Raw genomic sequence first — 25,182 nt, 5'->3', positions numbered from 1 at the left:
CTTGCCAGCGTGTTGCAGGATGGGCGGGAAATCGACAGGCACAACCTCCCAAAGAGCTGGTCTCGCACTAGCTAACATACCCGCCTGTTTCTTGTCACGTTGAGAGATCTACAAGGATCATCCGTATAGCTAAGCGGGCGGTGCCGTAGATGACGACGACAAAGCTCGTTCATCAGGGGTGTTTTCTTGAGGCTTCGTTAGCTCCCTAAGCTTGGGGGCGATCTCGTTCTAATTGTCGGCCATTTCCCTCTTGGAAGGGACAAGAAAACGAGGTTATCTATCGCTCATTCGTGCAGATGGTTTGGCGATCTGACGATGAACTCATCATCGACCCCGCCCCCGCTTCATAACATGCTAGATAGGTAGCGAGAGGGACGATCGTGGAGATAGCAAGGATAATCACGCACATCATTCCGACATGAAACAGATCGGAAAGATTCACTAGCAGCAAGAAGCAATAGCTTATGAGTCAACCTTTCAAAATGACCAAAGAGATAATTATCTATCCCATCAAGTCCTGTCGGCCGTTTTAATCTAGTCTCCACTACGGTGAGTTAGGTATTGTACCTCTGTTATTCTTGGGTTAAGAGGGAAGCGACCTAAAAACCCCGACACAAGTCCCTAGCTTAATAGGCGAGCAATTGGATTCGCTGTTAGATTCGCTAAAAGCTGCTGCATCATCGGGCATCCCTGAGCTCTCACACGTTGACCGCCGAGACTGGCTCGACGTGCTTCATAGTGGAGTTCTAGACGAACCAGTCGAGTAAAACCCCAGGAGAAAAACTAGCCAAATCCGTGTTCTCTAGAAACTGAAGAAAAGCACGAGAACGGAAAATAAAGCCGTAGAAGTTACGCTCTCCGGTAGGGTTTGAACTTGGTCCACATCGTCTACAGAACAAGCCAAGTCTAGTGCTCAGGCCCGAGGCGTAGGCTTGTTCCATGGCATCGATTCGCATCCACTAGGTAACGGGATCATTGGTCTGGAGAGAGGTTCCAGTTCAGGTCCCTTATTAGCTGCTTCACCCTTCCTTCTCCAAGCTAATCCGTCCCGTCTGACCTTCAGACAACCAAGCCTACCTGATCTCACCACACCATCTCTGAGAATTCGTGGCCAGATGGTGAAGCCTCGTGCAACCTGCTTTCATGCAGGCTCGTGTATGAGAGCACTGCGGGCCGTGAGTTGCTTATACCTAGATCGTGATCATGCCTCGTCGCCGTAACAGCCGCACACCACCTTCGTTGCCATGTTCTACTATGCCGATCCATTCCCACCCATAACCCATGCGGCACACCAACTGTACCTGCTTCTATGTTAAAAGTCGATTGGTTCCCGATTCCGTAGAGGGACCACAAAAGCAGCCAACCTATTCTCTTTAGATGCGAGTGTGACAAGCAACGCTGCAGCTGGTCCTTTGATAGTTGATGCAACCGAAAAGCACCGGCGTGGTACTGTGGACCGAATTAATTGGTCGCTGGCCGCGGGGACCCATTGAGTTTCCTGCGCCTATCACCAGTTTAGACTTGGAGCACATAGGCTAGATTAATCCAATAGGCGCGGATTGCTACAAATTACCAATGAGGGCTTCCAACTTTGGGAATATATAGAGGACATGCGTACCTGTCTAGGTATCACCTGGCTGCGGGATGAGGACTGAAAAGGGAAAGGCATCGTATCCCTCACGGCCATACGATAACAGCCAAGTCGCTATTGTGCCCATGCCTTAATGGTTCTAGGGTCTTTGAGAATGTCACGGATCGGTTGCTTCGGATGACAATGATGTTGATGATGATGAGATAAACAAAACACTAGTTACGTTGAAACCCAACTCTAGGTCAAACAAGACTAAATTGTCATCGTGGCACAATTTGCAGTGAGATGAACCTAGGAATAGACTATTATAGACAATTATAGGCTATAGCACAACTACTAATACATAGTATATAACTGGATCAACTTCCCAACTAATAGTTCGGTCTGCTATCGGACTAGAGATCCCGAATTAGTCTAACCATCTAAACGAACAGACTAAACGAGGAATGTATGAAACTAAAAAAAATATTTTGCGGGCAGTTAGTTAATGCAATAGCCGCGCATAGACAGAGGCAACACCTATTCGACTCTCGAGCACGACTTATACTCTTATTCATCAAATTCCTCCGTGTCTTGTTAAGATCGAATGGGAAGCTTCCAATTGATCCCGTCAGTGACGGACGTGGTGCGAACGGCATAATTCTTGATGCGGCTGCACTTTTACTATGTGATGGCCGAAGATTAAGACTGAGACTTTACCGCCCATCACCGCCTATTTCTTCGCCATTGCTACACATTTAGGTACCTTTGAAGTATGCTGAAATCCGACTTTCTCAACAGGTAGCTAAAGCCTCGCCGAGTTTTTGATTGCCGATCCTTTTGTCTATTACCATAAGGTATTCACATAGAGTGACATAAGAAGCTAGAGGCCAGGAGCGGCTGCAGGAGAAGGGCATGTCAAGCTTCACCGCTGGTTTCGAGACTGGACGATACCAAGACTCTCCATACATACCTCCCTATGTAGTTATCTTACCGATCTAATATAGGTAGGTACATACTTGATCGCATAACGCTTAAGATTTCTTTCATAATCTCTTAGCAACCTGAAGAAACCCCTCACTGGCTGAGGGTTTAGTATCCCGCCGAAGTCTGAGTCAGTCAGTATACTATTCTACACTCAGAAAAGAAAGAAAGAAAGAAAAAACACATTTGAAGATAGGTATCGAGTCTCTAATCCGTTTCTGCTAAATTTGCCATTGCCCTGCCTGTTGCCACTTCTCCAAGTGACCCAACAACTCGCCTTACACAGAGGTAGGGAGAAGTCTAGCCCAGAGCTATTGGTTCGCGAAGAGCCAAGCTACAGGTAGTTATCGCAAAACGCAACTCCTCAGTTACGGACAAGCAGGGCCAGCAAGGCCAGCAAGGCCAGCAGGATAGCATCGCATCTGCCGCACACTTGGTCGCCTCGAATAAATTGACAAATAGGCTACTTTAACTTCAACATCCGGACCCCATACAAGCTGCTCTTGAATCCAGTTACGAATTGTTCCCAAATATCTTCATCCACGAGTTGCATTGTCGTCATTGTTGGGAGCGCGATTTTTTTTTCTAACAAATCAGTTCTCAGTTTTCTTTATACCTTTGACTTGTAGCGATTATTCGTCATGCCTTCGCCTATCATCACATTGGTCGGCATATAGTTGCATCGAATAATTCATTTAGGTACCTAAGTGTCACCTACTTACATATTTTTACCACGGATCAATGTCATTGTCGTCAATTCAAGGTCTTTCTCTTCCATTACTCCGTTATCCCGACTTCTTTTATTTTATTCATTTATTAATACATTAGTGACACGTTTTTTACCTGTTATAGATGTTTCCCCTTTCTCGAATTTGCCCCCCCACGGATTTTTGACCGAGAACCACTTCGCTTAAGTTCGTGACTGGCTAAAACTTATCCCGCCTTTGTTCTATTCGCCTCGATTGGGACGCTGGACATCCCGTGAGAGATCATCTATCTAACCCAACCCAACCTATCTTAGGTGCTTTACGGATAGTCGTATAACTCCTATGATACCCTACATACATATCTACCCACATACGTATTACATACCTCTACCTCTTACTTACTTATTACATTACTTACATACGACGTAAAGTACGCAATACGCAATACGCAATACTGCCACACCACATTTATGGTATTACATTCTACCACGCAAACGGGTAAGGTAAGGTAATACGGTAGGACCTACGTCGAGGATACATCGAGGACTGGTATTACCTAAGATTTCCAAGCCAGCTTGCATAATTCGTGTACTCGAACCCCGCGAGTTTCGCTGGGCATCTCCGACGTAGTGTAATTCGGTTCCTGACCTGACCTGACCAGACCTAACTCCTCCTCCACCCCTTATTAGTGGATTCCGTGCAAAGTCGGGTCGGTGAGAACGACAGGTGACGGGACGGAGAGAAGGAAAAGAGGAAAAGGGACTGGAGGGACGATGCCACGCTAGACCTGGTGATTCACCTTTCTGCGTCTATACCACTTACGCGATTTTATACCGAGCCTTGCTACGTATTATTGTACATGATTGGAACGTGGTTGGAACATGTGACAGGCACCTAGCCTAACACAGACAGCTACAGCCCGTAACCTAAGTACCTACCTAGGTAACTTTCGCCGTTGATTCCGTCTTCGTCCATTCCGTTCCCGTCCGGTCGATTTAGTACAAGTCACGGTACTTTTTTTTTTTTTTTCTTCTTCTTCCTTTCGGGTACCTGTTGGTGCGATTACGGGTACTTCGGTTCAACGCTATTGTGCCACGTTGAAGAAAGTCACTCGATACCTGCTGAATTGTACAAAACGCGAATACCTATCATATCCACCGTTGCAGCGCAGCAGTTGCGGAACGGTGCACTGCAGTTGCGGTGGACCTTACGCCAGGTAGTGAGGGAGTTGGCCTCTCGTTTGCAGACGACTTCCACTTCAACTTACCTCATACGTACATTTTATCTACCTGGTACATCCCTAATAAGCCTTAAACATATGGTATCTCATTGTACCCCTAAAGAATTAAAGAGCCCCACTTTCCTATAGGGCCTCACCACCTAAAAGAGCAAAATAAGTACACCTGTAGGCTGTAGCAAAGTCACAGGTACTTTACCCTGCGGTTATTTGTAATATCTGCATTTGGTACTCCATACCTGCAGGTGTTAGCAACACCGCTCAGTACCTTACCTCAGGTACCTGTCAAGGAAAATCCCCTAAGGTTCTGTCTCTTGCCTCTTCAGGTGTGTCTTTCCCCTCTAGGCCTTCCCTAGTAGCGTAGGGCACGCCGGGCACGCCAGCGAAAGCACGCTAGAAAGGAGCCGGACTGCCACGCTTATCATCAACCCATCAATCATCAGGGAAAAGGGAAAGGGAAAGGACCAGACGATCAATTTACTGGATCCATCAGGGTGAATCCTAAAAAATCCGTTCATCATCCCGTCGCATCGGTCTTGTCAATCTCCTCTTCTTAACCCGTAAGTGGAAGTGGAACAGTTTGGAAAAAAGTGGCTAGAGTGGCTACTACCTAAGGTACCGCAGCTACCGTATTATACCTAGGTACCTTAGGTACCTACTTTTTCTGGCTGTACCTATTGTATGTTTTTTTTTAGATTATTAATTTTTTTCTGTTTCCTTACCTACCACCACCTGGAGGGACCTGATCTAACCCATCTATTTCTAAAAAAGAGCCAATCCACAATCAAAGCCTCATAGGTAACGTACTTGTTACTAAGGTTTTGTCGCTCTTTGCGCTCTTCGCCTTCTACTACGCCTTCTTAGCATTACCTACCTGGTACTAGGTATACGGAATACATTAGGTACACCATACCTATTCTGAGAAAAAAAAGCCCCCCCCCCCATCATCCCATCCTTCTTCCCCCATCCCCCGTCTATCTATCATCAACATCACCCCCTTCCCATACCCCCTCCTTCCTCACGTTCACACTCACACAACAATTGTCCTCATCTTCTCTCATCCTATCTTTCTCCCTTTCTCCTTTCTAAATTCTCAATCCGTATTCCGTGACCTCATCAAACCACCATTCACCCCCCCCCTAGTTGTGTTGACACACACGCCATTTACCATTCTTCCACAAAGATTGACACCGACCATTCTCCGTTCGCCTAAAAGTAATGGTCCGTCATTCGAATTACCTAGTCGTAGTCAGTTCTTAATTGAATCTGACTTCTGACTTCTTTTATTTCTTCTGTCTTTCCCTTCCTTTCGTTTCTAACATCAAGCCTCGTGCAAACTACTACAAACGACTATTGTATTATTTTTGTCCCTTTTTTATTATTATTCTACTCGAATTTATCGCATTGCCATTGCACTAGCATTGCTACCATTACGTTCAATCTATCAATATTTTTATTCTCTCTCCATCTTACGAGTCCGCGTCTCCAAGTCGGCATCCGATCTACCTTCACCGCAGGCCCGCCTATGCAATAATTCTCCACTTTCCCTCGTCACCGTCTTTTCGGTCGTCCCAGCGACTACCGCCAAACAACAAATCCACCAAGTTGTCCTTCATTAGGACTGTTGCGACACGCTTCTTTTTTTCTTCTTCCACTTTACCTCTATAGCCACAACTCTCAAACAACATCATGTCGTCCCTCCCCCCTGATCCATACAAGATCCTCGGTGTATCTAAAGATGCTCAACTGCCAGAGATACGATCTGCCCATCGGAAGCTGGTGCTAAAATGCCATCCCGACAAGGTTCAAGATCCCAAGTTGAAAGAAGAAAAGCAGAAAGAATTTCAGCAAGTTCAACAGGCCTACGAATTGCTAAGCAACGAGGCTGAACGGACCAAATACGATGAGAAAGTCAAACTTGAAGAGCTGAGAAAGGAGAGGGGAATGACGTCGACCTCGACGTCGACTCCTCGTTCTTCTAAGCGCACTGAGACCAAGTACCATTTCGACGTTCGCGAGGCTGAACCGCGACCTACTACATTTGCAGCTTCACCTAGTTCCCACAATGTCTATGGTCATACGCCTCCATCCCGCTCTTGGGATGAAGATATCTATAGGAAATACGATGATAAGCCTCGCTATGCGAGGAAGACGGCGAGCTACGAGTATGAGCGAGAGAAGCCATCTCGGAAAGAGGAAGAGCGGAGGAGACGGAAGGAGGAGGAGGAGTGGAACAAGGAGAAAGACAAGGCGAGAGAGAGGGAATTGAGAGAAGCGGAACGAATTAAAGAGCGTGAGGCGCTGAGGGAAAGGGGAAGGGAAAGGGAGAGGGAGAAGGAGAAGGAGGCTGCCAAGAAGGAGAAAGAACGGCGCAAAGATGACCGGAAGGAGGACAAGAAGCGGTCCGACAAAGACCGACGCAAGGAATCCGAGGAGAAACATCGCCGTCATAAGTCGCCCTACATAGAAGTTTGCCCGGACGACCAAGAGGAGAACCTATATACAACCTCGCCTTCCAAGTCTGACAAGAAGAAGTCTAGTAGTACTCGGAAGTATGACGATGTACCTGTCGCCCCGCCCCCGCCTCGGGAAACAAGTCGGCCACCACCAACCACCGAACGCGAAAGGAAGAATACGGAGACATTGGAGTCTGCGATTCGGTACCTCAGTAGGTCTGGCGGAAAGCCGCCGACACTCAACCGGGCGCAGACATATCATCCGGAATTCTCAGTCCGACATATCGCCCCGATCGCCGTACCCACACCGCCGCCGGCTACTACTTCGGTATTCACTCCACCGCCCATGGCCGATTCCAGGGATATGTCGGCAGATGAAGATCCATTAAACAGGTCATCGGGTAGAACTCGCCGCATGTCGCACGACACTCCCCGCTCCAAGGAGAAATCTAGCAAGAAGTCGGGGCCGCCTCGAGAGATTATTGTAGATGCCACTCCAATATCCGCTACCGCTCGAGGAATCCCCTCTTTTCAGAAATCACACTCGATCCCGATTCCCATACACGCTGATGGTCACCGAATTCCGCCTCTGAGTCGCTCGAATACCGATAATTACTCTCGGCCACCTCAGGCCCCGGGTCTAGAACGAGCATCAACGTGGATGGCAGGTTCTGAGCTGGGACGAGACCGCAGTCGTTCACGCCCTACTCGCATCTATTGCGATGAGTCATCAGAGGAAGATCGAGATCGACGTCACCGTCGTGGCCGGCGTATGCAGTCTCCAGAACCCATCACCACGCAGTCCACCAAGAGGTACACGGTAGACTCGACCAGGAGGGTTATTCCGGTACCAGAGCACTATTTCGCAGAGGACACACCTAGGAGTTCGAAGAAGACTTCCCATCATACGCCCAATAGCTCTGCGCGGCGTGAAGCTCGGCCGAGTTACTATGTGCATGAAAGCTATGAGGAGGATACGCATGGGCCATTTCCGAATGTGAAATATGCCGACCAATTCGACCCAAAAGATATTAAGTATACCGAGGTCCCTCACTCGACGTTTCAGCAGGAGGTGTATACATGATTGCTCGGAGAAGTCGAGAACGGGTCTGAAATCAATCGATGTTTTGACCTTGTACGCGATCTGTCGATAACACGAAATCTATCATTGTTTCGACAAGAGGAGGTCAGAATATCAGGGTTTGTCGTAAATCACATACCCATGATCAAGAGCGTTTCTCAACGCGGTTTTATTTCTTTTTTTTCCATAGTTCGAATTCGGCGTTCTCAGTGGCTCAGGCGTTTGAGATACATTACCCGTTAAAGAAATTTTTGAAATGCAGTAACGACTTGATGTCTTTTCTGATGGACTTGGTGAAGAGGCGGGATGGAGACAAGCTAGGTAAAATTCCTTTCGAAGGTCCTATGAGGTTTTCAAAGGCGGTGGGAGGGCTTTTTGTGGTTTGGGTCGGCTTACAGTCCGTCCGGATAGTTCGATAGGATCCCTCCCATGCGAGGCAAACTGATCCTCTGAGGCTCAATTGTGATGTGAGCACGAGCGCATGACACAACCAGCTTTGCTATGCACACACCGAACTCAGTTAGCCAATCACAAAACTTACAAAACCGTCACACCTACTTGTAGGTAGCCTATTTGGCCTCCAAATGGCGAGCAAGCTTTACCATCTCGCCTCTCCAAGCCCCACGAAGTTTACGAGAGATGTTTACCGTTGTTGGATTTTCGTTCTTTCCATGACTATTTCCTTACAATCTTACGTTTTATACCTATATATACACACATAACTTGCATATTGAGGAGCGAGAAACCAGGAAACAGGCTGGTCGGGAGTGGGTTCTTCCCTTTACATTTTCTTTACCTTCCGTGATGGATCGAAGCTTGACGCTCTTGATGTCTTTTATTTTTCATCTTCAGTCATCTCGTCCCTTCGTTCATTAACGAGGCGTTATGCGGTCAAGGAAGGGTAGGAGCATTCGCGGCAGGTGGGTGGGCAGGACTTGAAGATAGTTTGCCGCGCCTGATAGAGGCTAAGCATATAAAGGTACAGATGTATGCGACGAAACGCTACGATATGGGCGAAAATACACATCAGCAAAAACTATTACTTATTGCCTAGAATACTTTGTTTTATTGTGACGAATCGCGTAGCCTCTTGCTCTTGGCCTGGTTTAAGGATAGATTACATGAGGTGGTTTGTCTGATGATCGGAACACCAATCGAATGATTCACGTATGCCTCAAAAGAGGCAAGGAGGACGTACCTGAGGCAACCAGCTTGCTTCTAGGCGGTCAGCCCTAGATTATGACATAGTAACGTGGTCTACGGTAGTTATTAATGCTTTCGTAGTCTTCACAAACAAGCTAACATGGAACGCCTCTAAGGGACCACTGCGGGTTATACAGATAGATGATAGTTCAGTTTCTATACCAAGAGTCAAACTCCATGAATAAAACAGTCTCTAATTTATTGCCCGAGTCTCGTCGTTTTGTTCTTATTGCCCTGAGAAAGCAATTTCGTGAGCACAAGGAGTGAAAGTTTATTGCTAAATTGTTTTGATATTTGAAGGTAAAAGACGGCGCTGCTGTTTTTACTTGATGCCTCTACAGTCCAGTCCACATAGGGGGGATATATTAGGAATTAGCATGAACAACGACCAATCTACAAATTACTACCATCTTCAACTCAATTCTCTTCTAGATAATTTCTTACCAGGTCATCTATAAGAAAAGTTGAGAGACTGCAATCAATGGATAATCCGATGGCCGATCCATACACAGGAAATCCTCCAATGTCCTCAATTCAGGGGCACACCGGATGATTTCCATTTGTTTTTATTTCCTTTCTGTTCTTCCGCTTTCGGTATGACCTATGTATGCTGTTTGCTGTACGGGACGACGACCCCCGGATGCCGGCCCGGCTCGCATACGTAACGTTGCCCTGCATCAGGTACGCATACGTAGCCAGCTGTTTGCTTTGCCGCGTGGTCGTTTGCACGGGAGGCTACCGACTAGACGAGAGTGGGAACTGAAACCATGGTTAGGTAACTATATGTCGATGAAGAGTAGGTACCTAAGGTAGGTAAAGAATGACGATGAAGATGATGGAAAAGATCAATTGATGGCGTCGATGACTCGCTTCCGGGTCCGCTTCCGAATGACCGGATCGAACCTATGGTTGCCCTGTCCCAAGTAAACAAAGCGGCGAACCCAACACCGACTTTTTCGTCAACAATCATGTTGTTGGAAAGCACAGACCCCGGGGGGAGGAGCCACGGGGGAGCCACAGGTCCCTTGATTTTCAAAAAGTGGATGTTCATAGGTCAGCTGGGCGGGAAATTTCGAACCCGGATAGGTCGAGAGAATATACCTAAGCGAAGGAAGAGAGAGAGGTACGGAAGCTGGGGAGTTCTAGACGACAATCGGCACACCTACCTAGGCTTGCTTGCTAGGTAAAGATCTAGGTAGGTCGGACGAAAAAGCCGAGACCGCTCCGCGGAGCAGGCAGCGAACGCACGTTCCCCCCCCCCAAAAAACGAAATTCCCCGTTTCCCCATTTGCGGAGGCGGAAAACGTGATCAACGCAGACGGCTACCTATCTATATATAGACCCCCCAATCGAAAAGGAAATGCGTGGCCGGGCTTGTTGGTGACGCCCATCTCTACGTGGATGGGATGGCTCTCGCGCGCGCCCGCGGCGGGCTGTTGGCTGCTGGGGCAAAGTCGCCGCCGCACGTGCCCTGGGGGATGATGCAACAGGGCGGATCTCATAGGATACCCCAAGACCCGGGTTCCGTACGCCTGCCTGCTCTGGCGGGTGTTCGTGTTTCCCCTGAGCTGCTGCTTGACGTAAGCCTCCGCCGTCTGAACGGCATGATGATGACAGAATGGGGGGGGTTAGGCAATCGAGGAATTATTGGTGATTGATTGATTGATTGATGGGCGGGCTCTCTGAAGAGTTGGAAAAATTCGATAGGCAACTACCTAACTTCGGTCGTCGTTGGTGCAGCCGCATACGTAGGGCCAGCAATTCAGGGGCCCAAGGGGTCTTTCTACTAAGGCCGGATTGAGGTTTTCCACACTCCTGGGGGTGCCTCTTTGGGAACGTGATGGGAACACGGAAAGGGGTATGTTACCAGAACGTGGAGATTTCTTTTCCACTTTGTATATACCTAGGTAGGTAGGTAGCTACTTGGGGAAAAGTCTCAGGGTCTTCTCTGTCCCTAAATTACCTGTTCTACGGAACGCTAATGCAGATACCGAGGATGATTTGTCCCCGAGCTGGAGATTTGCGGGTTGTCGAAGGCAAAGAAGACTTTCTTTTGTTTTCTATACTTCTTCTATACTTCTATACTCCTGCATATGATCGGCCACGAAGTACCGAACAGGTAGATACATACGTACACGACCTACCTAAAGCAGTTCACTCGGGGTCCATTCGTAGGAGCAATCGAACGAGATGGTCACCGAAACGACTAAACTAGTTACCTGTCAAAGATAGGAGGTAGTTGGATAGAAAATTGGATTGCTCTCGGTCGACTGAAACTCACCGCCTATTTCTTTTCGTGAGTTTCAAGACTTGTTGTGCTCGGTGGAGTCGTCCTATAAGATGCTAAGATGCTTTGCAAAAGCTCCGCCCACTCATTGACGAATGATTCGATGCGCGCGGGTTTATGAAGTACTGGACCCGGGATCGTATACCTAGATGCCGAGGTAAGTTACAGGAAGCAGGAGAAAATTAGTCCTACCTGCTTTGTCCTTTTCGGATCTGCAGTAAATAAAGACATGATGCTAAATTGCCTACTTGCTATTCAGGACGTTGGAGATAACCCCTATTATTACGTTGAACCTGAGGATACGGAATACTTGATCGGCTTCGAAAGAAATAACAGGTAAGAGGTACCTAAGGTAATATTATCTTCCTTCAAGTACCGTATGACTATGCTGTGAGCCAACATATCTATAAAGTAAACCCTGTACTTATACCTGTTCCTGATCGCTTAGGTACTAGTATGTATGTAAGTACGGCTGTTTTCTACGATAATAAATTCATTCAAGGGATAGATATTTAGAGAAGCAGATTAAAGATACCTATGTAATTGTCTTTTGAGTCTGATTTATAACCGTATATCCAAGTTGGTCGCATACGTTGGAGTGCAACAATACTAGCCAGACCTGAGAGATACTAGGTTAGGTACTAAACCCGAAAGCATAAGGTGGTATACCTACAAGGGGGATTAGTCTTCACAAACGCAAAAATACATCCTTTTACGATGTCTCCCTTGTATCAGTATTGTTCAGATTTTTATTTTACTTTATTTTAGTTCTAGTATAATATGCATAGCTCCCTCCCTACCTAATACAGGCTACCGCTTCTGGTTCGCCAGAGCAAGCCACTCCTGAATCCTCCGCGTCGCGAGCCGCGGCAAGTCCTTGTACTTGTCCCCGTCGTACGTGTCCTCGATAGCTTTCAAAAGCCGCTTCGCCTTCGAGACCGCAAGTCTCTTCGCGTCGAGGTAGTGCTCCGTCGCCACGAACTGGTCCGCGTCGTCTGCTAGGTCCCGCCGCTTCTTGCGCGCCGCGGAGCTGTCCGTCTTCTCCGCGGCGCACAGCGGGCAGCCGCACTCGAAGCCCCATGTGGTCGCCAGCGCCGCTCGCCTCGCGTCGAAGTCGCCGGACTCGTCGTAGCTGTGGAAGATCTCCTCGCCCGCGGCGATGGCCCGCGTGGCGCGCACTACCATCAGGTCGCCGACGTATTCCTTCTTGGCGTTGGCGACGCACGAGTGGTTGATGTACGCGGCCCAGATCCAGAGGCCGGTGCTCGCGTTGCTGACGCCTTCGTCTCCGAATTGGCTTCCCGGGCCGAACGCGTTGCGGGATACGATGTCGTGGATTCGGAACGTGTCGACCACGGGGCCATCTTCCGTTTTCGACACGTTGGTACCGTCGCCCGCGTAGTCGCCATATAGATCCATTACTTTTTCGACCTGGGACGGGTTGCTCAGAAGCTTCTGTACGATGGCCTTGCTTAGGCCAACGGGTGATACCCGGATCCTGTCGTCCCTCACGTCGTATGTCATTGCCGTCAGGGCCTCCTTATCGTGGCCCCAAACCACGCAGAAAGCTTTCTCGCATATGACGATCTCTCCGGCGGGGATATCGCGTGTCGCGAATAAGCCGCGGCCCCGCCCCTTGCTCTCCTCTACCTTGGTGTTGCTTAAGAAACTTGCTGCGTCGACGCGCGGACGGGCTCTGGACAGGTTGGCTCTGATCTTCTTGAAGTTATACGCCCCCGTCTCCTGCTCGCGGATGCGCACCTCGATGTTTTTCAAGTAGGCGATCGCAGTTTTGTTGTCGGGGCTGAGATTCAGCTGCTCTTCAAAGAAGCCTTTTGCTTCCCGGTATTCGCCGAGATTATACGCGGCAGAGCCGGCGCGGAAATACGCCTTGCTGTCAAGGTCTTTGGACCGCTCGTCTTCTTTGCCGATTAGAGCGGCCTTTGCATCACTCTTAGCCTCGTCTAGCTGGTTTAGAAGAAGGTTGGCATGAGCTCGATTGCGGAAAAGATCTCGCGCCAAGTCAGGGTTAGCTTCAGATACGGTGCCTTGTCTGGCGGCTTTAAGACCTTCTGTATACTTTGCATGAGCTAAGGCTAATTTATTCTTTTCGAGGGCAGAGTTGCCCTTGTCTTTGCAGTTCTTCGCGACCTTCTCTGCATCTGTCGCGTCTTTAGCGCTACCTATTTCATCCCGGCAGACGATTAGATCTGAAGGGTGATCAACCCGGATCGTGGGTTCGCCTTGATCTGTGAGAGTGAAGTAAGGCTCTTTTATGATATAGCTAGATGCCGACTCCAGCACCTCTTCGCCGTGTCTTGATTTGTGCAAGCATAGCTCTAGACGCTCCATATCCTCTTCTTCTCCTTCCTCCCGCACCATGGTCCATGGCCTCGCTATTAGCGGGACTACTGGGCTCGCGCGCTTCACAGTGAGTCGACGGCCACGATGATGAGTCTCCATTCGGAGATCCGCTAATTTTATAGGCTGCAAGTCCTCAAGCGGGACGACGCACGGCGGATATACTTGTCCTACAGGGAGAGCCGGGAATGTGCCTGCTCGGCCTTTCGTTTGTGCCAGGTCAGGGTCCGGCGCTCCCATATCGGCCATGAGAGATGCGCCAGTCGCTTGCTGTTTGGCAGCCGTCGCATCTCTCCTTTCCCGCGCGTTGCCAGCAAGTTCGGAGCATTTCTTCAGCCTGTTTTTGGCAATATTCCGAATGCGCTCCGATTCCTGCTCGGTCATAAAGACCGTGTTTCCATGTTGCTGGGAGGCCATCGCGAAGACGTAGACGTCGTGGAATGCGACAACGCCGGGACTTGTCTTTTGCGAGTCCAATCCGATGAAGGCACTAAAAAGAATTTTAGTGGTAGTTATTTTATTATATTATTACCTCATTTGATAACTCTCTAGACCTGCATCCATCACCTTGAGTTATGTCATTTTAGGTACGGAGTAAAAAGTTTTAGCGAGTTAAGCGCTCGTTTTTTCTTAGACACTATCAAAAACTAGTACAGGTATGTAAATGTAATTTTCATACGCAAAAACGCATTAAGGTAAGTATGTATAATCTAAAATTTTAAAAGCAGACACTTGATTTGTTAATACTTCTGCAACTCAATGCCGGCTTGCATCGGCCATTACTTTAACACTTTTAAGGGGGGATAATCCAACTGACTTTTGTTATTTGTTACGGGTATAATTAGCAACAAATTGTAAAACTGAATATGGATAATAGAAGAGAAAAAGTAAGTTGCTAAAGACCTAAACCAACGGAATGTATACGCCGTAGTATGCTATGGTACATCTATGTATTGATAACAAATATGAGAGTAGGGGTATATATCTGAAATGACATGGGAAAACCGACTGATGGTATGATGTTAATAGGTACTACAATACAACTAACTTAGTAGTGAGTTGAGCGGTGTGCCCGAGTGCTTCTTTATAATGTGTTTTATGCGACAGATCCCACCCATCCCACCTTTCCAACCTTTCCAACCCTTTATTATCGAGAGGAGGGCTTCTTCCCTCTTTTATAATACAATGATTCCTTCCTGTAACTTTAGGTAGGCACCTAACTTTAATTAAACTAGGACGTAGAGTGAGCATATCTGTATCAGTTAGTGCATATTCTCTCTCCCCTTCTAAGAACCGGGCAAACGGCAAACGGCAAACGTGACAACTTACCAAACTCAAACCTAGGATCATGCTGGACCAGAAAAGCACGTTATTCGCCGTCTTATGGGCACGAACCCATCTCGTACGCTGCAGCATGACAATAGGTAACTGCAACATCTGGCAGATAAACCCGTACCCACGAATCTTCTTGGTGATACACGCCATGACGATCTCGTGGCCGATGGACGAGATTAAGAACGTAATGACTGTCGCGCTGCTGCGGCCAATGGTGGGTTTCGATGTTGCATATACATGACGGCGCAGGAACGAGTAAACCGGTATATTCCACTCGCGGCTGAACTCCATCCAGTCTGTGCTGTTCCACCAGTCGCTATAGAAGTGACGGTCCGCGAACTTGGTAATCTCGGCAAAGGCACCTAGGACGTACTCAAAGATAACGAGGAACACCAGCAGGAAAGTCAGCATAAATGGGAACAGAAGCCACGATATATTCTCAGCGAGGATAAGCAGCTTCTCAGCCACGGACGAGGTGGTTTCCAAACGGACTGTTGATTCTTGCAGCACGGGCAGGATGAATTCTTCCGAGATAACGGTCAATAGGAATATACAGCCGAAAGTCGCGACTATCTTGGCTATGAGTGATGTCCAGTTGATAGATTTCACGCGCGGATACTCGAGCTCGTAGCATAGCGTCGGACAGAAAAGATAATCGGTATAATTCGACCACGACAAGTTACGAGGGTAGGTTATGTTGCCAATGGGGCTCGTCAACTCACGAGCCAAGTCCTCGCGCAACTGCAACAGGCCCTGATCGTCTTCGTCACTGTCGACATCCATATCCTTATGCGCTAAGCTACCCATTGGGTTTTCGACCGAAGGGTAGACGTATGCTGGTTCCTTGGAGGCGCCATGAGGCTTGTCGAGGGCGCGCAGTCGCTTTTCGGTTTCCGAAAGGTGGCCGTTATAGAAAGCATAAGAATGCATCTTCATAAGCAGAACCATTGTATGCAATAGGAAAAACACCTGGGCAGTCCAAGTCCAATTGAGGATAAAGGGAATGGCAATCCAGAACGCAAGCCATACAACTTGATATATGCTCTGAATGGCCATACCACCCTTGTTCCACGTCAACGCCCCTTTGCTACTCCTACATAACTTGTGTAGCGGCAAGCTAATAGCGGTACTGGCGACCATGAAGAAATCGGCGATAGCTAGATGGGACAAGTTAACGGCAAAGAGTGTCCATATCTGTACGCGCAAGGGGTATCCGGTATCCTTATAGTTGCGCAGCATCGTAGTGATTCCCATGATGGCCAACCCAATCCAGAATAAATTGAAGAATCCATGAAAGTCGCGATAGTCGGATTCGGGATCGAAGTGAGAGACGCGCGAGGCGAATTCGATAGTCGGGAAGATGCGCTGTCGCTGTTCCGCTCGAACCTGTTTCCGCGCACTAGACAGAGCTTTCGTCGACGCGGGCGCATTTTCGGGGACGGGTGTCGAACGGCCACTGGATTGATATGAATTAAGTCAGTTAAGACATCACGAGGAACTGGAGTTATAACAATAAATAAAATAATAATAAAGAGTACTCACCTCGTCGTGCCCGAACCAGTATCGTCTACGGGAGCGTCGAGATATCCATTTCCGTTGACGGAAACGGCGCTGTGCTCTCTAACGAGCTCCGCGACTTGAGCATGTTGGGGTTTTCGTGGCCGTGGACGTAGAATATGATCGTGACCACCATTCGTCTCGATGTTGGTGGAAGACATGGCGTCTATCGCGTGTAGGTTAAAACTTAAAGTTACCTACCTACCTAGGCAACCTTATTATCAAGGTTTCGAGGAACGGAGAATCGGTAAAGGGAGATGGCAGCCGGTGCGAGCTTTGAAAGCTCTTCGAGTGATGAAGTAATGAGGTAACAAGTTATTTAGGGATAAGGCTGCAGTTCTAGTATGAGTTCTAGGGTGAGTTCTAGGATATAGCTCCTTAGGTAAAGTTACGTGATACGTAGGTAACTTTAACTTTAGCGAGTCAGGACTCAGGAAAACTTCGAGGTATATGTACATGAGATATGTACCTACCTAAGGTAATGTAGGTAATCTGTAAGAGAGGAAAGAGTATCGGTAGTTGATGTAAGGCAGACGGTTTATAAACATAAACGGCGTGAAGCTAAAAGATGTACTAGGTATGAATGTGTACTACTTGTGCATTGTGCATAAGCTTCGTCAACGAAGATTTTGTTTTACACGTCTAAGTTAACAAATACGAAAAATAGAGATGACTTTTTTGTTCCAAAAAAAATAAAAAAAAAAATGATTGGAATGGTATAAGCGCTACTACTGCGACGGCGTCATATATCGATCGATCGTATTCGAATGCGAATGCGATTTTTCGCCATATTCCCAAGACCTCGAATTGCGACTCGCCAGTGACAGTGGATGACACGCAATCCAAAAAAGGAATAAGCCGACTCTGGCTAAACTGAGGTCCCGTCTGCGCAGCTCGCTGAACAGAGCAGCCGTCGGTACCTGCGCTATAAGCAATCTCCTTAGGGGTTATTAGGTACTGGTTCTAGCTTTCTAAAATAGCTGCCTAGCGCTTCAGGGGAGCCGAGGGGCAACCTGAGGGGTCATCAACTCATCAGAGCTCGGCGCCAAGTCTCCCAATCTGTATTAGCGCTGTATTACCTACATATCTATGTACGGATTCGTACCTGTCTTATGTATCCTGTATGTATGTATGTTACACATTTGACGTCACGGTTAGGGGTGCTTGATCCTTTTAGGTTACTAAGGTAGTCCCTTGAGCTTGTGCGACGTCAGGGTGCATAGGTAGATCCCACTCTTTACCACCCATTTTTCTTCCTCCAAATTACAAAAGCTTCAACTTCGGCTACAACTCGTTCAATATCTCTCAATGTTCACCAACATCAGAGACAACATCGCTTTGTTTCTATATTTATCGGAGATTACAACGCTCAAACCAGGACTTTTAAGATGTCGACCATTTATACTGATAACCCGGATGGTCGTTTAGAAGATGCGGCTGTCCGAAAAATACCTCTCGAGCCGTAACCCCTGGACGCTCAGCCTCCGCTCGGAATAGCCCCCTTCTTCGTAATTCGGGAATTACAAACTCGATGATATCTTCAAACGAGCCAGGGTTTACCACATGCGCTAAGTTGAAACCATCCACGTCAGCTGTCTCAGCCCATCTCTCCAGTTCGTCTACAACCGTTTTGGGGCTTCCTATAATTTTGGGCCTGTACAAGTTTTGGAACCCGTCAGCTGATTTTCCAATTACCTTAGGTTAGGTAGGTACTGTATTTCTCTCTCGTCGATCCTGGAATGACTTCACTTACATCATGCCCCCAATTGAAAGGAATTCTGCAATTCGAGCTTTGGTCCACTTTAACCCTTCTGTGCCAGGCACCGTAGTAGACCATCGATTTATCAAAGAACGAATAGCCGGCTTGTCGACGAGTACTAAATCTTCATCGTCGGAAAACGACGATAGGTCATTACCCGTCCAGCCGCCGAATAACGCAAGCGCGCCTTCGCGGTCAGCATACGAAAGATACTCCTTATATTTAGCCTGCGCCTTCGCATCCGTCTCGTCGACAATAACGGTAACGCCTGTAAATACTTTAATGTGGCTCGGGTCCCTACCGAACGTCTTGGCTGTGGATCGGAGCGCGTCAACCGATTTTCGCACCAATTCTGGGAGCTGACCTCCCATGAACACGGCCTCTGCGTGTTTCGCCCCGAATTCTGTTCCGGCTTTGGATGTTCCGGCCTGGAATAGAAATGGCGTACGTTGGGGAGACGGCTCCGAAATGTGCGGGCCCGGTACTTGGAAGTATTTCCCCTTGTGGTTGATTTGCCGGACTCTACCCGCCACTGCGAACTGGCCCTTTTCACGATCCCGAATGACGGCATCGTCTCTCCAACTGCTTTCCCAAAGCTTCAACCCGAGTTTAGTAAGTCCCCAATCTAAATTGCTCCAACCGCAAAGAGAGCAGGTTCATACCTTGTACACTACATCCATATACTCCTCTGCAATCCGGTATCTTTCATCGTGCTCGATCTGCGTCTCTAGCCCGAAGTTCCTGGCCGCACTTTCGAGGTACGAAGTTACAATGTTCCACGCCACCCGTCCTTCGGCTAGGTGGTCGACTGTCGAGAATCGCCGGGCCATGGCGTACGGCGCATCGTAAGTAGTAGAAGCGGTAACACCAAAAATGAGATTTTTCGTCGCCGCTGCCATCGCGGGCACGGTATACAAAGGGTCGTTGACTGGGAACTGCGCGCCTGAGGCGAGGACCGGGTCGACGTTAGCTGGGCCCTTATAGACGTCGTAAGGACCCAGAGTGTCCGCGATGAACATGGCGTGGAAGCCGCCCTTGTCTAGAAGCTGCGCGAGCGAGGTCCAGAAGCTAAGTTTATTGTAGTCATCTGTATGGTTCCGTGGGTGCTTCCATAATCCCGGAGACAGATGCCCGGGAGTCGTCATCACGAAGGCATTTAGGAGAAGTTGCTTCTTGGGCTTCTGTGCGTCACCTCCGGCCTCGTTGGAAGACGCCATTTTCTATTTTAAACCCTGTTTCTGAATAATAGAACAATTTTGATGATAGTCCTTGCCGGATTTGCTTCTAAGTTGCTGAGATACTACGGATGTTAAAACTAATGCAAAGTACAAATTCAACCAGAGCGCAGGTAATATTCCTTTATTTGTGTTGGAAGGTTAGGTATTTATCTATCTACCTACCTCCTATACATATTTCTCTTCCCTGCGTGCGTGATAGACCCCAAATATTCGAGCTAGCCTGCCAAAGAGGTATAGATATGGACGTGGGAGTTGAGAGTATCATTGGCCTACTCCATTCTTCCATCATGCTCCGCGCCGATTGCGTGATGCGAGTTCCGGTATATGCTCTCCGGTGCGACCCCTCTTACGAAATACTGACTACCTTAACCGAATATACTAGGCCCTTACTAGGAGATGTAAACTATTGTACTTTTTTATAGTTGTAATTGTGTTATTAATTCAGAGTTTTTCAAGTTGCGACAAATTTCACCCTATGGACCTGTCAAGCGTTACGATACGATGAACATGCCTACCTAATTCAAGCTGTGTCTATAGCCAATCATAGATCTAGGTAAACCGTCATACGCGTTATATTACATAGTAGAAGTATAATTACCAGGTACCTTAGGTTAGGTACCTAAGGTATACTCTCAATTGTGTCTTAACATAACGTGATGCTAAGGATAACTGAATTTACTTACCTATCAGAGGAGACGGGGTGATTAATCATGCTTCGACAGAGTGTTTTACGTAGTAAGTTACCTACATCCTGGGTAGATATAAAGGAGGCTCACACTGTACAGAACCATGATTATTTTATTTAAACCATACCATATTCCTCACGTTTCTATCATTAGTAGGTACTTTATGCCTGTGCAGGTGTATTCTAGCTAAGCTCGTATAAGTCAGGGTATCTATATGAATAAGTTGATTTTCGAGCAGGTAATCGGTGCCGCTTGTAAAGCTTGTGTCCACCATCTTGGTCTTGGTCACCTCCCCCACAGCTTAACATTTTCCGGGTTCCAGGTCTCGACGACAGGGTGTGGGTGTTTGGTCCATCAGCGAATCCTATATCACGGTATGTCCTTTCTTTAACACCCCGGAGATGTCTTGCAAACCCTTCAATGGCTTGCAGGCAAAGCTTATGCCGGGAATATGCTGAGGAGTGCGATATCGGTCCCTGGAGGATGCTGAAAAGGGATGGAGCTTCGGCAGATCTGCACGATCCTGTAAGTCATCGTACGAATGTCCGAACGCAGGCAATCCTGGATTTCGGGGTTTGGTTTGTACGGAGATCGGGTCGGGAAGCGCACCCCAGATTCCGGGCTAATGGCTCTGCGCTGGAAAGGACTGTTGAAGAACGCTTTGGGTAAATCTGTATTATGCCTGGAGCCGAAACAGCTCGGATCGGGAGAAGACTAATCAGTAGGGGCCTTCGATCCGGCCTGTGAGACAGCATGGCTATTAGAAAGAGCGCAAGCCGTGCGTCCGCATCCCCTTGGCCTATGAATCTCATGAGCCGGAAAATCTATTCGCTGCATTGCATGTCTTTGGTTCAGTTGGAGCTTGCTTCAGTGATGGCTGATATACTTACTCGTTCATCGTCCAACACTTTACGGAGGATTTCCCCGACGCATTCTACAATTAGTATGCAACTGTTGTCGGCCAATGAGCGCGTCCGTGGTTAATGGCTGCAGCCACACGAATATCTTTTGGGAAACAACGACATTCATGTCTGTCTCACAACGGACAATGCGAGAAACGGGAAGGGTGCGTAGGGATATATGCTCTCTTTACCCTAAATGGACCTCGCTTGGGACAGTGGAATAAAATAATGGGATTTCGGTATTAAGGCTGGATGGAGGCTTAGGAGCTCGACTTAGGAGAAGGCGTGGATGATACCATTGGGAATAGCATCCGGGGGAGATTATGAGAAACGAGCGAAACTTAATATGGTGCGCTCTTCAAAGCGACTCGTTCTGCCAGCGAAACCGGGATGTGAGACACGTTGGTGCAAGACGAAGTCAAGTCCGAACACGACTGATTCAAGATCGTAACGTTCAACGGGAAACGCCTCATTCCTTGGCGGCACGGCGGCACGGCGGCCATGTGGGTTGTGATTCGCCGGCGTCGTCTTCCTCGTGTCTCACGTCTACTTGCTTTCCGAAAGACCTTTACCACGGGCGACAGTACCCTGTACGCTTTTGTGACGAGGCAGGTGATGGGCTTAGTTATCGGGCGCCAGCGACGTAAGGCAATCCTATCGAATACAGAGAACAACAGACGGGAGGGGGTCTCGTGATCGTCTAGAGACGTAGGACATCGGGATATAGGGGAAGACCCAAGTCATCGGGCAGATGCCGACGATGGAGGTAACACGAAGGATTAGCCTGCTCGTCTTTAAGTAAGGGCTCATACTCCCTCCCACACCCTTTTCTTCGCTTGTCAAAAGGAGATGGAATTTAGATTTTGCACGTCGTAGGACCGCGTCGTATTACCCACTGGATCTCGCACCACCGCTCCCGCAAACGACAGCAGAGAAATGCGGGTCGCCATAATAGGCGCAGGTCCTTCGGGACTCGTGACGCTCAAGTACCTCCTCGCCGCGAAGGACGCCTTGGGGGTAGAACCCGTCGAAGCCCGCGTCTTCGAGAGCGAATCGGGAGTGGGAGGCACGTTTCTGGCGAGGACTTATGAGGATGCTGAGGTAAACGTGAATCTTTGTTTATCTTAGATCTTTCTATTAGTTAGGTGATTGACACACTGCGATTTGCTAACTATTGGCTGCTAGCTGGTATCCTCGAGGCAGCTCACCAGCTTCTCGGATTTCCGGTTCAACAGCGACGAGCCGGATTTTGTTAGTGCAAAGCGGTACCTTCAGTATCTCAACGATTACTGCACTCACTTCAAACTATGGCCGCACATAACCCTTTCCTGTCCGGTCAAGAGCGTCCAGAGTCGAAAAGAGGGAGGCCACCTCGTGACATACTCGTTGAGGGGACAGCAGCATGTCTGGGAATGCGACGCAGTGGCTGTCTGTTCCGGACTTCACGTCGAGCCTGATATCCCCCATATCGAAGGCATTGAGAGAGTACCCGTGGTACTTCATTCATCGCAGTTGAAGAGGAGAGATCAATTCGGCGTCGGGAAGACTGTGCTTATACTAGGGAGTGGTGAGACTGGGGCCGATATCTCAGTCCTTGCTGCCACTTCGCCAACTGAGCGGGTAGTAATATGCCATAGGGATGGGTTTCACTTCTCACCAAAGGTAGGCCTATCGTAAGAAGCTAAAGGTACCTCTCAGAACAAGGCGGTCTAAGCTTACCAATGGTATAGAGAAATCCAAATCCTAAATTAATATTTACGCGGCAACGCAGCTCCCTGGACCGCCCTCAGGTACCAATTGATGTCTCCCGGGCAAGCCTTTTTGACACGGCGTATGTACACCCCTGGCTAAGGAACAGCAACGCTCTATGGATGTACTACGACTGCTACGTCAGATGGATTCTCTGGATTTCGTGGGGTACCACGGACGGAATAGACCAGTGGATAGGGGGAAAGCCTAGGGGGTGGTCTACTTCGGAGAGTAAGCTTTTCGCAATCACTAGCCGCGTATCTAGGTAAACTGAGACTGACCTACCTAATATTTGCAAAGTCTTTTTTAACAAATCGGGCTACAAACTTAGCCCCTATATTGACGCGTCCTGGAAGGCCAAGGCGCCACAAGGAGTCCTGGACCGCATCCGCTCGTGGATAGTTCGAACGCCCAATACGGAAGAAACCCGTCAAGGCCGACAAGTTGACGTGGCACCTTGGCCGGAGAGGATAGACGAGACTGGTGCCGTCGTATTCAGAGAGACCGACCGACCGGAGTACGCACGCATGAAAAAGGAGTCTATCAAGCCGGACGTGGTCGTCTTTTGCACCGGGTACACGCACCATTACCCATTTTTAGGTGATCACAGACACGACCCGGGGTATTACGAGGGCAAATTGGTCCGGAAGATATGGCTTCGCGACGACCCGACCCTGGGTTTCATCGGCTTCGTGAGGCCTAACCTAGGCGCGATCCCACCGCTCACCGAGTTCCAAGCGCAGCTCTGGGTGCTCAACCTCCTGGCGCCGAGTCGGGTGGCGAGCCCGCTGCTCCCGGGCGACGAGTCGCACTACCAGCTTATGCGGACGAGCCACGCGCGGATCCGCTACGGCGTCGACCACGAGAGTTACGCGTACCAACTTGCGTTAGACGTGGGATCCGCGCCGTCGTTTGCAGACGTCCTGCGTATCGGTTACGCCAGTGGAAATGGCGGCTGGTACAAGCTACCGCTCACGTGGGCGCTCAGCGCCAACTTCAACACGAAGTTCCGGCTCCTCGGGCCGTGGAAATGGGATGGTGCGGCCAACGTCATGAATACGGAGATGTGGGACACCGTAGCTAGGAGGCAGATGTTCTTCGGTCACTTTACCCTTTCGGTCGTTCCGATGCTCATTTTCGGACCGATGAGTTGTATCGTCTTCCTGTATGCCTCGCTATATAACTTTGTTTGGAGCATTTTTCGTATATTGGCAATGGAAAGGTGGGAACATGGTAATAATCCGGAAAGTAGTTCTCTCTTGTCTTGAGGGGTCTAGTAGTAAAACAAAAGAAAATAGGGGTAAGGGTCTGGGAATAGCCAACCCACATTACTCTAATCGAAAAAAAAAAAAAAGAATCCTAGACAACAATATAAAGTGGGGTTCAACCATTCATTCTCGTCTTCTTCGTGAAAATGAAACGGGATAAGAGCAACAAAAAAAGGGAAAAAGAAATTGTCCAAGCTAGAATTTTCTCTTCAGCCTAATCTCAAAATTGATTTTGTGCGCTCTGAACAAGCAAAAAACAATGACCCCGACCCGATTTGAACGGATAACCTTTCGATCTGGAGTCGAACGCGCTACCGTTGCGCCACGAGGCCCGATGTGCATTTCAGTTGGTTCTAAAGGTATATTAGCGCATACACCGTTTTACCCGGTCTGCATCCTCCACCACTCCAAGTGGGAGAGCGTTTTAATATTACTGTCCTGGCGTTGGCGTTTGGCGTCCGGCACGCGCCAAGAGCGTCCTCCGGCCCGACTTGGTGTTTTACCAGGGTGATTGTAAAAAGAGCGCCGGGTCCGGGCCGGGCTCGTACATGTCACGATGCTACGCAAAGAATTGCACGGGTTATTTTTAAGTCTGTCTATTCGTACCCACTACTACTACCCCGTGTATTAAGAAACACGAATAAACATAAATGGAAAAAGAGTTAAAGAAAAAATAGGAGATCCTAACCTGTAATCATAAGGTCATGATGTTCCCAGAGGGGGGGGGGGGGGGGGGGGGGGGGGGGGGGGGGGGGGGGGGGGGGGGGGGGGGGGGGGGGGGGGGGGGGGGGGGGGGCAGGGG

The 25,182-nt window shown here is 48.6% G+C and overlaps 5 protein-coding genes and 1 non-coding gene across 6 annotated transcripts; 2 read left to right on the top strand and 4 right to left on the bottom strand.

Annotated features, from left to right (window-relative positions):
• Positions 1-5,621: 5,621 nt before the first annotated feature.
• Positions 5,622-8,717, top strand: F4812DRAFT_247099 (DnaJ-domain-containing protein). Its single transcript, XM_047930692.1, has 2 exons — positions 5,622-8,432; positions 8,556-8,717. Exon 1 carries the CDS (start codon positions 6,188-6,190, stop codon positions 8,036-8,038), a length of 1,851 nt encoding a protein of 616 aa, XP_047785733.1. The 5' UTR covers positions 5,622-6,187; the 3' UTR covers positions 8,039-8,432; positions 8,556-8,717.
• Positions 8,718-12,260: 3,543 nt separating this feature from the next.
• F4812DRAFT_446866 (SET domain-containing protein) lies at positions 12,261-14,573 on the bottom strand. The gene has a single exon (XM_047935689.1). It carries the CDS (start codon positions 14,301-14,303, stop codon positions 12,336-12,338), a length of 1,968 nt encoding a protein of 655 aa, XP_047785732.1. The 5' UTR covers positions 14,304-14,573; the 3' UTR covers positions 12,261-12,335.
• A 114-nt stretch (positions 14,574-14,687) lies between these two features.
• Positions 14,688-17,637, bottom strand: F4812DRAFT_446863 (MBOAT, membrane-bound O-acyltransferase family-domain-containing protein). Its single transcript, XM_047935688.1, has 4 exons — positions 17,252-17,637; positions 16,764-17,191; positions 15,216-16,677; positions 14,688-15,139 (listed from the first exon to the last, which is right to left on the bottom strand). The coding sequence occupies exons 2-4, from the start codon at positions 16,937-16,939 to the stop codon at positions 15,113-15,115; spliced, it is 1,665 nt and encodes a 554-aa protein (XP_047785731.1). The 5' UTR covers positions 16,940-17,191; positions 17,252-17,637; the 3' UTR covers positions 14,688-15,112.
• Positions 17,638-18,161: 524 nt separating this feature from the next.
• On the bottom strand, positions 18,162-19,754 carry F4812DRAFT_468713 (Nitrilotriacetate monooxygenase component A/pristinamycin IIA synthase subunit A; the record flags this gene model as incomplete). Its single annotated transcript, XM_047938814.1, has 3 exons — positions 18,162-18,432; positions 18,532-19,133; positions 19,200-19,754. 3 exons carry the CDS (start codon positions 19,752-19,754, stop codon positions 18,162-18,164), a joined length of 1,428 nt encoding a protein of 475 aa, XP_047785730.1.
• Positions 19,755-22,299: 2,545 nt separating this feature from the next.
• Positions 22,300-24,510, top strand: F4812DRAFT_468711 (FAD/NAD(P)-binding domain-containing protein; the record flags this gene model as incomplete). The annotated part of the gene is made up of 4 exons (XM_047938813.1): positions 22,300-22,464; positions 22,549-23,025; positions 23,094-23,343; positions 23,413-24,510. 4 exons carry the CDS (start codon positions 22,300-22,302, stop codon positions 24,378-24,380), a joined length of 1,860 nt encoding a protein of 619 aa, XP_047785729.1. The 3' UTR covers positions 24,381-24,510.
• Positions 24,511-24,640: 130 nt separating this feature from the next.
• F4812DRAFT_t151 lies at positions 24,641-24,712 on the bottom strand. The gene has a single exon. It is a non-coding gene; the product is annotated as a tRNA-Trp (tRNA).
• Between the last annotated feature and the right edge of the window lie 470 nt (positions 24,713-25,182).

This window comes from Daldinia caldariorum (assembly GCF_022478825.1).
Source record: "Daldinia caldariorum strain CBS 122874 unplaced genomic scaffold F4812scaffold_27, whole genome shotgun sequence".
Lineage (NCBI taxonomy): Eukaryota > Fungi > Ascomycota > Sordariomycetes > Xylariales > Hypoxylaceae > Daldinia > Daldinia caldariorum.
The sequence above is the reverse complement of the archived record's forward strand: the minus strand, read 5'-3'. Positions and strand labels throughout refer to the sequence as shown.

Excerpts from the sequence above, each read along its gene's own strand:
- F4812DRAFT_247099 (XM_047930692.1), top strand. The coding sequence starts at position 6,188 with ATGTCGTCCCTCCCCCCTGATCCATACAAGATCCTCGGTGTATCTAAA.
- F4812DRAFT_446866 (XM_047935689.1), bottom strand. The coding sequence starts at position 14,303 with ATGGCCTCCCAGCAACATGGAAACACGGTCTTTATGACCGAGCAGGAA.
- F4812DRAFT_446863 (XM_047935688.1), bottom strand. The coding sequence starts at position 16,939 with ATGTCTTCCACCAACATCGAGACGAATGGTGGTCACGATCATATTCTA. Across the intron at positions 16,678-16,763 it reads ACTGGTTCGGGCACGACGAG|TGGCCGTTCGACACCCGTCC; the intron begins GTGAGTACTCTT and ends ATATCAATCCAG. Across the intron at positions 15,140-15,215 it reads TGATCCTAGGTTTGAGTTTG|ATATGCTCACTCTACGTCCT; the intron begins GTAAGTTGTCAC and ends TAACTGATACAG.